Source organism: Mesoplodon mirus (assembly GCF_964341445.2).
Source record: "Mesoplodon mirus genome assembly, chromosome: 11".
Lineage (NCBI taxonomy): Eukaryota > Metazoa > Chordata > Mammalia > Artiodactyla > Ziphiidae > Mesoplodon > Mesoplodon mirus.
Window position 1 is genome coordinate 9531999 of NC_138987.1, and position 15645 is coordinate 9547643.

Sequence of the window (15645 nt, forward strand, 5' to 3'; positions counted from 1 at the left end):
AATGGATAAGGTAGGTTTGCCTTATGACATTTCTATATTTAGGAATCATAGAATTATGTAATTATTAAGGCTAACTTCTTCTGGAGTTTCACACCAGCAAAGAAACCTGATTAATTTCCTTCCCCAAGGTTCTCTTACTCCCTTGCTTTTCTTGCCTGATTACAGCTTGTTTTTTGTAATGCCTTCTTCCTTGTGCTCATCCTCTCTGCTTACCCCCACCAGAAGATTCTGTAATAGAATGGCCCTAATTACACCTAGAACACTTGGTTAATACTTAGTTACAAAATGGACTTTGGTACAAATTCAAAGTTGAATTGTTTTCCAAGATCTGTCTCCTTTATGATACCTTGATACCTGGCCTCATTTGTCTTTGTCAAATGATGTGTTTCTCTCTTGCATAATCTAAGAATACTCAGTTTCGTGATTGATCCAACAAGTTATTACAACTTTAAACATATGGTTTTATGCGTTTTTTTCCCTAAAATCAAGAAATTTTAGGACTTTTGCTAGGTAGAATTTCAGGGGAGCAAAAGAATAGTTTGCAAAAGTTATTCTTAGATGAAAATGAGTCTTCAAATATTGCATATTGATAGGGCAGACCTGAAATTGAAAGCTTGGTGATGAATGAACATATTACTCCCCCAACCATTAAAAATTCCATATAACATTACATGAATTAATTTTGAGCAGAAGTCTGCCACAGATGTTTTTAAAACACTGAGGCAGTTAATTCTGTGAATTTAGTGTTACTGTGATACGATATTAATGAACAGTTTCTATTTTGGGCATCTTGAGTCTGAGGTACCTAAGGTGTCTATGACTGTGCCCAACAGGCAATTGGATAAATGACCATGGAGATGAAGGAAAGTTAAGGTGGTGTCATTAGTATTTCCTAATAAATTTTAAAATCACGATCCTTGCTGAGATTATTTGGTTCAGAGTAGAGGTGGAGCAGATGGTCCATGATGAGTTCTGTGGCTTCCAGCAATTAGAGGTGGGGTGAACAAGAGAGAGTCAGAGGAGAGGCCAGTGACAGTTTAATACAGACACTGTTTTAATAGAACTTGTACATGCTCAAAATATATTGTTTTGTGGACTAAGGTTTTTTTCTTTTTGGGGGGTGTATAATTGACATTTAACATTGTATTAGTTTTAGGTATACTACATGATGATTTGATACATGTATATATTGCAAAATGAATACCACAGTAAGTTTAGTTAACATCCATCGCCACAGACACACAAATTTCTGTTTTTTTTCTTGTGACAACAACATTTAAAGTTTATTCTCTTCGCAACTTTCAAATTTGCAATACAGTGTTGTTAACTACAGTCACCGTGCTATACATTACATCCCCATGACTTACTTATCTTATAACTGGACGTTTTTACCTTTTGACCACCTATATCCCTTCAACCATTTTGTCCATCCCCCCAACCCCTGCCTCTGGCAACCACCAATCTGTTTTCTTTAATCTATGAGCTCAGTTTTTTGCTTTTTTTTTTTTTAATATTCCACCTATAAGTGAGATCATACAATATTTGCCCTTTGTCTGATTTATTTCACTTAGCGTAATGCCTTCAGGGTCTATCTGTGTTGTTGCAATTGGCAGGCTTTTCTTTTTTATGGTTGAATAATATTCCATTGTGTATATGTGCCATATTTTCTTTATCCATTCATCCATTGATGGACATTTGGGTTGTTTCTATGTCTTGGCTATTGTAAATAATGCTGCAGTGAACAGTGATCATGGGTGTGCAGGTATCTTTTCAAGATAGTGGTTTAGTTTTCTTTGGATAAATACCCAGAAATGGAATTACTGAATCATATGGTAGTTCTATTCTTAATTCTTTGAAGAGCCTCAAAAATGTTTTCCACAGTGGCTGCACCACTTTACATTCCCACCAATACTGCAAAAGTGTTCCTTTTTCATCACTTCCTTGCCAACACTTGCTATTTCTTGTCTTGTTGACGATAGCCATTCTAACAGGTGTGAGGTGATATCTCATTGTGGTTTTGATTTGCATTTCCCTGAGGATTAGTGATGTTGAGCACCTTTTCCTATACCTATTGGTCATCTGTATATCTTCCCTGGAAAAATGTCTGTTCAAATCCACTGTCCATTTTTTAACCAGATTGTTGTTTTTTTCTATTAAGTTATATGAGTTCTTTATATATTTTGTATATTAACCCCTTACCAGACACATGACCTGCAAGTATTATCTTCTATTCAGTAGGTGGCCTTTTTATTTTGTTTGATGGTTTCCTTTGCTGTGCAGAAGCTTTTTGGTTTGATGTAGTCCCACTTGTTTATATTTGCTTTTGTTGCCTTTTATAGATTGTTTTTTAAACTAAATATTTGGCATATTCTTTGCATGGTTCCAAGCACATTTCTGAATGTCTTTGAGGAAGATAGTTTTATATAGTGCCAGAATGTGTGTAGTAAGAGATCACATTAGCAGTGGATCATTAAAGTTGGGATATGGTGTCCATCCTTCCCCCTTCCCCGCTGCTTCTTCAGGACTTAAATTATTTGAGGTCACTAAATTCTTATTCAGGTTGAAAGAGTTTGCCAGAAATTTCTCATTAACAGGGATGCCCTTTGGCCTTCCTCTCACAATTTTCTGTCTTTCTCTTGAAATAAGTCCATTATTAAAGTCATTTTATTTTTAAAAAGTTATCGACATGAAAATTTTAGGATTCACGAGGAGTCTTATTAGATGTTTATTGTCACTGATGTCACTGAGAGCACAGGGTAGCAGATGAAAACCCAGTTTATAAATTCTGCAAGGAGATTCAAGACAATTAAATGGGGACTGGCATAGACATACCGTGGTTTTTAATTGTTGCTGTGAAACCTTTTGTAAGCCGAAATGGCTTAAAGCGAATAAGCTATTACCTGAGGGCACATCTTGCTAAGGGAAGTACCAGATAAATCAAGATAAAGTGCAAATGCTCACAGAAACAGTTTAAAGCTATGGCAGCTCGATGCTGACTGAGTATAGCTCCCGGGGAAGGAGCTTGGTGGTGCCACTCACTGGGGTACGCACTGCCTCTGTAGATGGCTCCCTGCAGAAACACATGCTGAACCTATTTCCACTTTTCACCTTTTCTGTAAAAGTGAAAATCCTCTTTGCATGTTTGTTGTTGTTAATGAAAATAGGTACTAATTTAGGTCTTTTGTAAAAGCAAGGTGGCATAAAGTGAACTTTTGAAAAGCGGGGATACCTGTTGCTAAATGCGATTGAGCCATGCAGAATCCTGTCATACTCCATATATTTTGGCATGTCTGCTCCTTGTTTTCCCCAGAATCTAAACTATAAAATGAAAGAAGACATTTATTAGATGTCTACTATATCCCATATACAGTGCTAAGTACTTCCACTTTGTAGTCTTATTTTGACCTGACACCTGTTTCGAGAGGGAAATGTATTCAACCCGTTTTACAGAGGTCAAGAAATTGAAGTTTTGGTTATTGATATTTAGAGAGGAACAAGAAGAAAAGATACTCATCAAAAGTTATATGCAGAGGGCTTCCCTGGTGGTGCAGTGGTTGAGAGTCCGCCTGCCGATGCAGGGGACACGGGTTTGTGCCCCGCTCCGGGGAGATCCCACATGCCGCGGAGCGGCTGGGCCCGTGAGCCATGGCCGCTGGGCCTGTGCGTCTGGAGCCTGTGCTCCGCAACGGGAGGTGCCACAGCAGTGAGAAGCCTGCGTACCGCAAAAAAAAAAAAAAAAGTTATATGCAGAGTAGAATTCCACAGTCCATTTTTTTTAAGCTTACAATATCTGTAAGCACGTTTAAAGGAGATGGAAACGAAGTCACATATTTGAAACCTAATGCTCTGTTTTTAGTTATCCATTCAAAGTATGTTTCATCTCTAAGTGTTGTATTCCTATGTTGTCTTGATGATGATCTTAATTTTTTTTCCCCCTCTCTTTTGGTTTCAGAGGAAGAACTTGTCTCTTTTTCTCAGCATTAGTTTGTTAACTTTCTGGGGAACTTCCCTTTTGGGTGCCCGTTTATACTGGATGGGAAACAAACCACCAAGCTTTTCCAACTCTGACAACCCTGCTGCTGATTCGGATAGCCTCCTGGCTCGCACACTCACCTTCTTCTACTTGCCGACCAAGAACCTTTGGCTGTTGCTCTGCCCAGATACCCTCAGTTTTGATTGGTCCATGGATGCCGTGCCTCTGCTCAAAACAATTTGTGATTGGAGAAACCTACACACCGTGGCCTTCTATACTGGACTCCTCCTCCTTGCCTACTATGGTTTGAAGAGCCCAAGCGTAGAAAGAGAATGCAGCGGGAAATTTGTAACCAATGGCAAGCAGAATGCCAATGGACATAGCTGCCATTCAGAGGCGGAGTACCGGAACTCCGAGATTAAGCCCAGCTTTCCATCCAAAGTAGAAAATGGCATTAAAAATCACGTGTCGCAGAGAACACGGCTTCCTTCTACAGAGAACATTGTTGTTTTGTCTTTATCTTTGTTAATCATACCCTTCGTTCCTGCCACGAACCTGTTTTTCTACGTCGGCTTTGTAATTGCCGAGCGAGTCCTGTATATTCCTAGCATGGGCTTCTGCCTCCTTGTTACAGTGGGTGCGAGAGCCCTTTACGTCAGAGTCCGAAAGCGCTTTCTCAAGAGCTTGATTTTTTATGCTGCAGCTACGTTAATTGTTTTCTACGGACTCAAGACGGCGATCCGGAACGGAGAGTGGCAGAATGAGGAGGTGCTGTACAGGTCAGGGATAAAAGTGAACCCAGCTAAAGGTAATGTCTTATTTTCTGCTTTTGCCTGGACGGTTTACGGTTTCTGCCTTTTTCTATCTTTGCTTCTAGCCTTAAAACACGCAGTATTAAGGAAGAAGAGGTTCTGTTACTCAATACTTATAATTTTTTTTTTTTTTCGGTACGCGGGCCTCTCACTGCTGTGGCCTCTCCCGCTGCGGAGCACAGGCTCCCGACGCGCAGGCTCAGCGGCCATGGCTCACGGGCCCAGGCGCTCCGCGGCATGTGGGATCCTCCCAGACCGGGGCACGAACCCGTGTCCCCTGCATCGGCAGGCGGACTCACAACCACTGCGCCACCAGGGAAGCCCTATAATTTTTGTTTTTTTTTTAAGCGAGGGAGCAGTACCATTATTTTAGAAACATCCAGCATTCCATATTTGGAATAGGGAAGTGTTTTCCTATGTTTCTGAGTATACTTGTCCAGAGGAATTAGAGCTCCTATTGTGTAAAAATACTGACGCCTGTAAGAATTTAGAAAAAGCCTTGGTTTCCGCATTCTAAAATACTGGTACGCACACCATCTCTTTTCATCATGCCATGAGAGTCAGGTTATCCCACATAAGTATAGTTTAGCTCTTCTGTTTTCTAAGCACTGCCTGAGGAAACACCACGAGGCTTACACTGATACCTTTAAAAGATTTGGAGGTAAGGCCACCTCTGAACCTTGACATGGTGTCTATAGGTATCAGTGTGTGTGCATGCAAGTGTGAGTCACCCTTAGCTTTGCAGAGACTAAATAATCTGGGTATTGCCAAGCAGTTCGCATATTCTTATTTGAAAGTCCTTAAGTCAATTAAGGGAATAAACTTTTCACTATACAAGGAGAAGATGGAACATATTTTTCATTACTGCTTTTGATTTAAAAAATTGTTTTAGTAAATCTCAGAATCTATTGCTTGAGTAGAAAGTAGCCTTTAAAGCATAAATGAATAGTTAAAAGCTGTTAATTCAGTGATCTGTCTGGTTTAGGCAATGAATGATGAGAGAAGCTAGAGAGCAGTTGAATGAAAATAAGTGTGCATTTTAAGTGTAGAAATATATCATAGTAAATAGTGCCACAGAGTCTTGTTCTTCATAAGGCATTTTTTAGTGTTTTATCCTTCAAATTATGGTTGCTTGCATAGCATTTGAACTGGGCTTTTTCCACTTTTTCCAACACATTTCTGTACCAGTTATTCAAATACTGAATGTGTGAAACTGTTCCTAATGAATGGAATGGCCTGCTGATATGTATCAGGATATATATATATATATCCAAAGATCTGGATGCCCCAGAAACAACTCTGACACCCCTATCGATTGATTACCAATTAAGTCAAGAGTTCAGTGAACCACTATTCATTTCTTTCAGCCAAGGGACTAATTGTTGGTACTTATAATGCTTAATAGATTGCGGAGATTTTAATGGGAGTAGAAACATTAAAATTGAGCTAATACAGAGCATAGGATTTCTCAATTCTCTTGGAAAAATCTTACCATGTGGCTTTTTACGTAGTGAGTGCTGCACAGTTTATTGAATGCCTGAACCGCAATCTTGCTGTAAAAATTGTTGCAATCAGTTCTCACAGAATGCTTTTCAGCTAGTTTTTCTTCACTGGTACATGTAAGTATATAAAACAAGGCTATGTTGCTAGTTTATTTTCCTGCTGTTTGAAAGAGATACACAGTCAGGAATTAAAAGAAAACCCCAGCATATTAATTTCATCACAGGGTTGTTGTAAGGATTTGTTAAATGTATTGGTTAAGTTTCAGGTTAAGCTACTGTAACAAAGAGCCAAGATAACAGTGGCTTAAATAAGATAGAAACTTTATTCTTTCATGTAACAATCTAAGCCTGTGCCGTCCAGCGCTGATAAGATGGCGCCATAGGTTTTCTGGATCCGTGCTCCTTTGCTTTTGTTCCTTTGCCATCTCAGTAGTGTCACCCTGTCCAAGTGGTCCAAGATGCCTCAGCATCACATCAGCACTTCAGCTAACAGGAAGAGGGAGAGAAAGGGCAAATGGTGGGTGTTCCCATTCTCTTTAAGACCATATCACAGAAATTGCCACACCATGCTTGCTCCCAGACTACTGGCCACACCTAGCTACAAGGGAGGCTGAGAAATGTTATCTTTATTTGGGGAAGCTAAGCACCCAGCCAAATTTTATTACTCTTGAGGAAGGGGAGGGCAGATACTGAGATGCTAGTGTAAGTAGCAGTCTCTGTCCCAGACTAAGCAAAAGCATTTCGTAGACTCCTAGATATTTTCCAGCATTAGCTACTGTACTGCTGACACTTAGGATTCCGATTTTGCTGAAGTTATTTTGGTGACATGGTTAAGATGACTGATCATTTCTTCATTCATCCATTCACTCAGTAAAACAATTATTAAGCATGTCTTTGGTTTCTGATATATTTCCATGTCTCCTTCTTAGTACTTAAGAAGTGCTATAGTATTTAGGTACTCCAAATTTTATTAGTTAAATGAGTACACAGCTGACCAATAGTATAAATCTTTTGAGACATCAGAAATTGAATTCCTGAATAATGCCCCCTCCCCAACCTGCGCCCCAGCCAGCTGCTTTACTTACAGCATTTACCATCTCAGTTGGTGGCAACTCCATTTTCTCAAAAGCTCTGACCAACACTTAGGAGTCATCCATACCTCCTCTTTTTCTTTTGTACCCTACCTCCATTTCATCAGCAAATCCTCTCTGCTGTCTCTTCAAAAGTACATCCAGAACTTGACCACATTTTACCACCTCCACTGCTAACATCATGGCCAAAGTCACCATCATTTTTCATCAGGTTATTACTAAAAACCTCTAAAGTAATCTCCTTGCTTCTATTTTCTTGCCTTTTAGCATGCTTTTGTGAAAGTCGGACATGATGTATCAGGTAATAGGAACTTAGGTAAATAGGCTTAATGTGAGTTTTAATGTTAATCTGGCTCTGAGTTGGGCGTGGGTTTAATGTTTGCTGTAGCTATAGGTGCCAGAGGCATTGTATTTCCCTGGTGTCCTTGTACTTGTCTCCCCTGTTGTCTTTGGGCTTCCCCAAGAACTCAGAGTCTGTATTTTGCATCTCTTTCTGCTGTAAATTCACCACTTTTATCATGAAACCCTGTAAGTGTGTTGGTTAAATGTAGGAGAAGGGAAGTGTCCCCTTATTTAGTGATTAAATCCTGGTGCCTCTGGGCTGTAACCTTTATGAGAGTTTCTTAGCTTTCCCTGTGTCTCCTAGTTGGGACAGGAAGGCCAGAGGGGATGGGAGTGATAGGGGTGACTGTCTCCCACAGCTCTGGGTAAGGCCCCTCCCCTGGAGAGTAGACCTTTGTTATGGAGGAGGATCAGGGCTTATTTCATAAAATTTATATTTCTCCTCCTCTTGTAGAGCCAGGAAGGCCTGTTTCTTGGCTCTTCAATGTGAGAATGGGGGTCCCTGGAGGTAAAACCCACAAAAGAGTAGAGGCCCCTAAGACCGTGGCCTCCAGGAGTTTCTCCCTCTTACTGAAGCTCTTCTACAACTCAGCTTCCAGCAACTCCTCTCAAAATCGCCAGTTACTTGTTCCTATCAGTTTCTGCTCCAGGTAATCTCATCTCTGCATGACTGGATTTTCCAGTCTCTCCAGATTTCCTGGTGATGGTTTGCCCAGTGACCTCAATTCACTGATGGTTCCAAGAAAAGCCGTTGGTTTTGCAGTTCCTTTAGCATTTTTAAGAAAAATTTTATTTTATTTATTTATTTTTTGGCTGTGTTGGGTCTTCGTTGCTGCACGCGAGGTTTCTCTAGTTGTGGCGAGCGGGGGCTACTCTTCATTGTGGTGCGTGGGCTTCTCATTGCGGTGGCTTCTCTTGTTGCGGAGCACGGGCTCTAGGCACGCAGGCTTCAGTAGTTGTGGCTCGCAGGCTCTAGAGCACGGGTGCAGTAGTTGTGGTGCACAGGCTTAGTTGCTCCACGACATGTGTAATCTTCCCGGACCGGGGATCCAACCCATGTCCTCTGCATTGGCGGGAAGATTCTTAACCACTGTGCCATCAGGGAAGTCCCCAAGAAAAGCCATTGGTTTTGCAGTTCCTTTAGTGTATTCTTGTTGTAAGAATGGGAGTGATGAGTTCCAAGCTTTTTACATGTCTGAGCTGAACTCCTGCTTCCATTTTTCCATCCTTAGCATCTGCCTGTCATCAGTAGCCCTAATGATTCCTTTGAAACGTAAGCCAGAGTATGGTGTTCACTGCCCCCAGTCCTCTACTGGTACCCATTTCTCCCAAAGTCAAAGCACACAATAGAGACTTGACACTGTACATCTCCCAGCCTTGCTTTCACTTGCTTCACTCCAGCCCTACTGGCCCCCTTTGATGTGCCTTTTCTATTCCAGATAAGCCCGTGCCTCAGGGCTTTGGCACTTGTCATTGCTTCTTCTTGGAATGTTTTTCCCAGGACAGTCTCACCTCTATCTCCCTCACCTCCTCTAGGTCTCCAGTCCCGTGTTGCATTATCAATAAGGTGCTTTACGTAAAACTACCTTTTGAAAAATTGCAACTACCCCTCTGCTTCTGCCTTGTCTAGCATTCCCTATCCTCTTTCCATACTTTGTTTTTCCCATAAAACTTCAGACCATTTGACATACTGTATTTTCCATGTTTCTGTGTTTATTGTTTGAATGCATTGTCAGTGTCCATTAAAATGCACGACACAGAAGGCAGGGAGTTTCGCATTTTTTTAATGCTATATATGTAGCGACTAGGACAGTGCCTGGTAGAGAGAGGGCATTCAGTAACGAATACACTGATGAATAAACTTTAGTCATAATCTTTCTCCTGAAAGAGTTTAGAGAACCTGTTTAGAGATAAAATGAACATTCATTAAAGGAAGTGAAAGTGTAAAATTCGCTGTTGATATACCAGGTACTGAGGCACACTCCATAATAAGAGGGATAGAATTGGGAGTGGAGTTAGTTTTGGACTCCACGAGTGCCTTGTGTGACATACGCTTCCATTTTGATACAAGGCAAAACTTTTAAAATCGAGGTTCCTGATTTTTTCTGTTTATAACATGCTAATAAATATAGTTCTGGCTACAGTGACTTCTTTAGCAGTTATGAGACTGGTCGTAATCTTCCTTAAGGTAGATTTTTCTAAGTCTGATGTTATTTGAGCCTAGCCAAAGATTAGAAACCCTTTAAAGCCAGTCTTATGTAAGGTTGTCTGAGATTACAGTTATTTCATTGAGTTAGTTTTTCTTTCCCTCCTTTGAAAGCCTTTGCAAATTTTGGAGTACTTCAGTCTTCCGTGTACTTTAACAGAATATGATTTTAAGCCTCATGAAGCATTATACATGAAAGCTGCTGCCTTCAGTAATTGGTCCTGCAGACAGCTGCCAGTCATTAACTGATTGGATGCAAATGATGATGGGTAGAGCCTGTCATAGTGACTGTGTGGCTAATTTATGGTTTAAATCTGGATAGTGGAGAAATGATAGCTGATTTGGACTATGTAAACTACAAGTCCTGTCTCATTATGTGGTTGATAATGTCAGGAAAATACTAGACATAGTTGATTACCATAGTTTGCTGATTTCACAATAACTCTTTGCATTTTTGTGCTTAGGAAAAAGGAAATTTTCTTTGATGACTGCTTTAATGAGCAAGCCACATAATATTTAAAAGGTTTTTTTTTCGAAGTGTGTGTTTAAAGCACCATTTTTTATAAACTGTATTGATTAGCATTTGCTTGAAACAAGCATTTCTTAATTCATTACAAGGTGGTTCAATGTATGATCACTTTCCTTCTTGGCCTCTGGCCTTATCTAAATCCCCATGTGTCTTTGGCTCTTACAGAATTTGGCACCACTGATTTCTGCTCTCTGGCTTTCAAGGCCACTACACGATTTTGACTGTCTCTCATTTTCCACAGCTGCCTCTTGTATGGTTTTGCCTCCTCCCCAAACTGATTCATTCTGCAAGGTTCTGTCCAAAGACTGCCTTCATTTACCTTTCTGTATAGAATCTAGACCACTACCTGGGATATAGTGTGGGGTCAATAAATGTGTCATTGAATTTCTAAGTTACCTTCCCCGTGACTTCCTATCTATGTGGGACTTCTCTACCTGGGTGATTTGTCCACGTCTCAAACTCTTCACCAGTCTTCCCTAAAACCACCTACTCACTGACTTCCTTAGTGATTAAGGTCATAAGCAGAGACTAACAAAGTTATTATAGATAAACAGATCAGTGGGCACATACACATAAAAAAGAATGATAACATATAGGCAGCATAGCTGGTGTGCTAAAAGGCATTTACATTTTTTCAAGTTATAGATTAAAAATCAAATCAGCTCTTTAGAATGGTTGGTTAATTAACTCTATATCAATTTGCTTTAGAGAACATGACTATGCTTTTTAATTGTTGGAAACAATTTCTTAAAATAATTAGGAACAATGAAGCAGCGTTCATCCAAGGAAAATTTAACAAGAAAACATTTATTTTAATGCCTTTTTCTAATGTAAATATGTGAAATGATAGACACAAAAGATGTGTATAGGGCTTCCCTGGTGGCACAGTGGTTGAGAGTCCACCTGCCGATGCAGGGGACGTGGTTTCGTGCCCCGGTCCGGGAAGATCCCACAGGCTGCAGAGCAGCTGGGCCCGTGAGCCATGGCCGCTGAGCCTGCGCGTCCGGAGCCCGTGCTCTGCAACGGGAGAGGCCACAACAGTGAGAGGCCCACGTACGGCAAAAAAAAAAAAAAAAAAGATGTGTATATAATGATGCATGTATTTGAAACTCTAAGGGTGATTACTCACACATCCTATATTCGACGCCTCCTTATGCAAATGACAAATATTGCCCATTTAGATATAGAAAAACAGAAACTAAATAGTTGTTTCAGCCATGCAACATTTGACAACTTCTCTTTTTTCCTGGATTTCTGTAAAATTGACACTTCAATTTCAACCTCACATGGTTGCAGATTTCAAGAAACAAGTATGTGGAAGGAATATCATTTTATGAAGAAAACAATTCATAATTTAAGTGCAATCTAAACCTCTGAGTCATGTGAAACTTGACTAATTCCTTGTGGATTTTATGGTCTAAGTTTTTGATTACCTCTAATTGACTGTCTTCTTTAACTATGGTAAATTGCAATTAACCAGCTAGCTTTGAGATTGTGTAATAAATCTTATTATATTTCTTAACTAATTTGTCATGTTACTTCTGAAGATGAAAAATTTTCAAAAGAGGTACAGATTTTTATGAAAAATAACATGAAGCAGTTAAGTCAGGAAGGAAAACCAGTATAATATCTTATCAGATTGGCTGGCCTGAGTTAAAAAGCTGTAAAATACAGATTTTCATTTTTAACAGATATGATAGGAGATAGCTAGCAAAAAGCCCCCTAAAAGGCTGATTGAGAGAAAAACAATGTAAAGTGGAATCAGGTTTCCAGAGGGTAAAGAAATTCAGTGTTTCTTCTCAATTCGTCTCTCCTGAGTAGAAAAAAGAAATATAAAATAATGGGACTGACAAGAGTAAAATGAAAACGTCTCCTTGGCTCAACCAAAGGATTTAAACAAGTAAATCTGCTAAATTGTTAAGGCCCCTTTTAAACATTTGATTCTTGAGGAACTGAATTCCGGTTGTTTCTCAGTTGAGATAGAGTAAGCCACAGTAGTTCAAAAGCATGTGGTTTCCTTGCCTTTAAGAATGGAATAACACATAAATCTTTTCTTTGGTTCCAGCTCTAATGGCTGCAAGTACAGTTGTATAGGGAAGAAGAAAACAAACAAAAAAAACAGACCACAACAGACTCAGTGAAAATGGTCCTACAGTGTATTACCAGTGAAGTAGGTGACGTACTGCTGTTTCTTTGGGATTATCCATAACAGAACTTTTAGAATCTTTAAGGGTTTTTGAAAACCCTCAAACCTAAAATTAGTGTTGCCTTAGATTGAATATATTTACCAGTGGTTATATTTCAAAGGAACTGAAACTCACATATAATTAAAATAAGTGTAAAGTTACTTTATTCTGATTTCCGTATTAGTTTTGTATTTGATTCTTAAAATGCTGTAACATTTCTTTGCCTTTTTTTTTTTTTGCGGTACACGGGTCTGTCACTGTTGTGGCCTCTCCCGTTGCGGAGCACAGGCTCGGGACGCGCAGGCTCAGTGGCCGTGGCTCACGGGCCCAGCCGCTCCGCAGCATATGGGATCTTCCCGGACCGGGGCACGAACCCGTGTCCCCTGCATCGGCAGGCAGGCAGAGTCTCAACCACTGCGCCACCAGGGAAGCCCTCTTTGCCTTTTTTTTTTTAATTAAACATATGTGAAATATTTCATTCATTGAGAAATATATACACATACCTCATATTTGAACCACTTAAAGGATACTACTAAAACATGCATTTTGCAGATTAAGAGAAAGCTATTACCAGAACAGTTGATGACCTCCCCCATACCTCTTCTTATTTCACAGTTTTGTTTCTTTCATTTGTGTTCTCTTATTTTATGCTAGAACCCCCATTACAATCTCAAACAAGAGTGATGACAGCAGGATTTTTGCCTTATTCTTGTTTAAGAAAGAATGTTTTAAATATTTCACCATTAATTATGTGTACTTTATAGGTTTTTCAGTTGACAGCTTTTATCAGTAGAGTTTTCCTCTTATTTCTAGTCTAAAATTTCTTTTTAGGAATTAATGTTGATAATGATAGTGATTTTCTCCACTCAATCTATTTATGTTAATGATTTATATTAATAGATTTTCTAATGTTGAACCTACTTTGTATTCCTGGAATAAGCCCCAAAATTACTTATAATGTTTTATCAAATTTATATTCTTCTAAATTTTTCACCCATGTCCCTGAGTGAGACTGGCACTTCCCTTCAGGGGGTTTGAGTTTGTTTGGCTTCTCCAATCTGACCTCCCTTTTGAAGCCGACTAAACCCCAAGCCCTTTTCCTCTTAGTTTCACAGATGTACGCAAGGTGAATACCATCTTCAGGACCGTTTAACCTTCTAGATTCCTGCTTTCAAGCAGTTTCTAAGCTTAGGGATTGCCCTTGCTTTCCCATCAATTAATACATTCATTAACAAATATTTTGTAATTTCTGTCTAGCATGTTTTCTGTACTAGGAGGCAATCTCTGAACATCGAGTTTCACTGTACTGTCGGAAAGAGAAACACCTAAGAAATATCCTTCAATCTAGCATCTATTAAGGAATGGGTTAGCTACGTTAGAAGTTAGAGTTTGAGAATAGAGTTGTTTGTTTATGACATATAAGATATTTTTGAAATTTTAAATTCTCCTTCCACAAGAGAACCAAGTTGCCAAAGTAAGCTAAAAAGTATATTAGAGCACTGTCTTAAGCAAAATCAAATTACAGGTATTTGACCCTTATAAAACACAGAAGGGTAATGTATATTTGTTTTCTGCTGTAATATAAACTTTCAGATAATGTCACAGATATAGCCGATTTTCAAGAAGACAAACACACATGTTTTTTAGTTTTACCTGTATTACACGTGCACACCTATTACTGGTGATGGTGGAAGTAAAAGAAAATTCCAGTTAAGTCTCAAGGGATTATGGAAAAATCTGAGATGTTCCAAGTTGTATAATTATTGAAAAAGACTTGGATGTAGAAGACTGTTTATATATAACTCTATGGGAGAAACAAAGTGTGAGTCCTATTTTTATGCATATGGGTGTTAAATTAGAAATCTCTCCTCTGTTGAGTTTTAGTTTTTAGTTTAGTGTTAAATTTATTTCTAATTTAAACATAGGAATATTACCACCCAGGAGGATCTAGTGGAAACATATATGTGCTTACTAAAAAATAAGGACCAAACACTAAAAGATACGATTTAAAAATGATAATATTATTTACCAAGTAAGACACTACAATCCAACTTGATTAAATAGTAGAGAGAAACAGGCACAAACAAACAAACAAAAAAACTTGCTCAAGGGCTGGACTCTGTTAGGGGCTTTGTTGTGTCTTGCATTTAGGAGTCTAAATCCCAATGATGTTAGCTGACGCTCTGAACATTTATTCAGTCACTTTAAACAGCATAATTCAGTTTCTCTATGTAAAACACTATGGGGTATTATATTAAAATATCAACATTAACATCTTTCTTGGGAGTAGTGTAGGCATACATTTTAATTGGGAGAACTTTCTCTCTAGGAATTGGAAGTTTAGAAAGAAGGGACTGGATTAGATATGCAATACAATAGTTGAGAGTCAAATTTTGACAAGAACAGATAACTGAGGTGTCAACGAACTTTTTTTCCAGCTCTTTCCCTGGATGGCAGAGGAAACTTATAGTCTTATAATGTTTGGGGCTCTGCATATTACAACTGGGAGTTTGTATAATAAAGAAATGCGATAAACTTTCTTTCTTCTCTTCCTCTCTTTTCTTTCCTTGGGAAAAGAGAGTAAATTTCTCAAATTATGTATCACGAGACTACCAGGAAGGAGCAGGAGGTCTGAGATATGTTGAGATAATATCTGGTTTTACTTTATCAGTTGGCTTATTCTTTTTGTTTTGTTTTTTTGTGTGTGTGGTACACGGGCCTCTCACTGTTGTGGCCTCTCCCGTTGCGGAGCACAGGCTCCGGACACGCAGGCTCAGCGGCCACGGCTCACAGGTCACAGGTCCAGCCGCTCCGCGGCATGTGGGATCTTCCCGGACCGGGGCACGAACCCGTGTGCCCTGCATCGGCAGGTGGACTCTCAACCACTGCGCCACCAGGGAAGCCCGGCTTATTCTTTTTGAGTTTTACAAATAAGCTTTGGTGGTTTGCAAAACTGGCATAGAATACCTCATTTCTCTACTTAGTCTGTTTTCATATTATCTGA

General features: G+C 39.4%; 1 protein-coding gene across 7 annotated transcripts in view; it reads left to right on the plus strand.

The window, feature by feature from the left end:
* The window catches only part of TMTC2 (transmembrane O-mannosyltransferase targeting cadherins 2), a 537933-nt gene that overhangs the window by 203857 nt on the left and 318431 nt on the right, over positions 1-15645 (plus strand). For all 7 annotated transcript variants that reach the window (XR_014295268.1, XM_082635122.1, XM_082635123.1 and 4 more), the window contains one exon: positions 3953-4781. Coding sequence is in view for 6 of the 7 variants with exons in the window: in XM_082635122.1 (XP_082491248.1) it covers positions 3953-4781 (829 nt within the window). In the remaining variant the exon portion in view is untranslated. The remainder of the gene's footprint in view (positions 1-3952; positions 4782-15645) is intronic.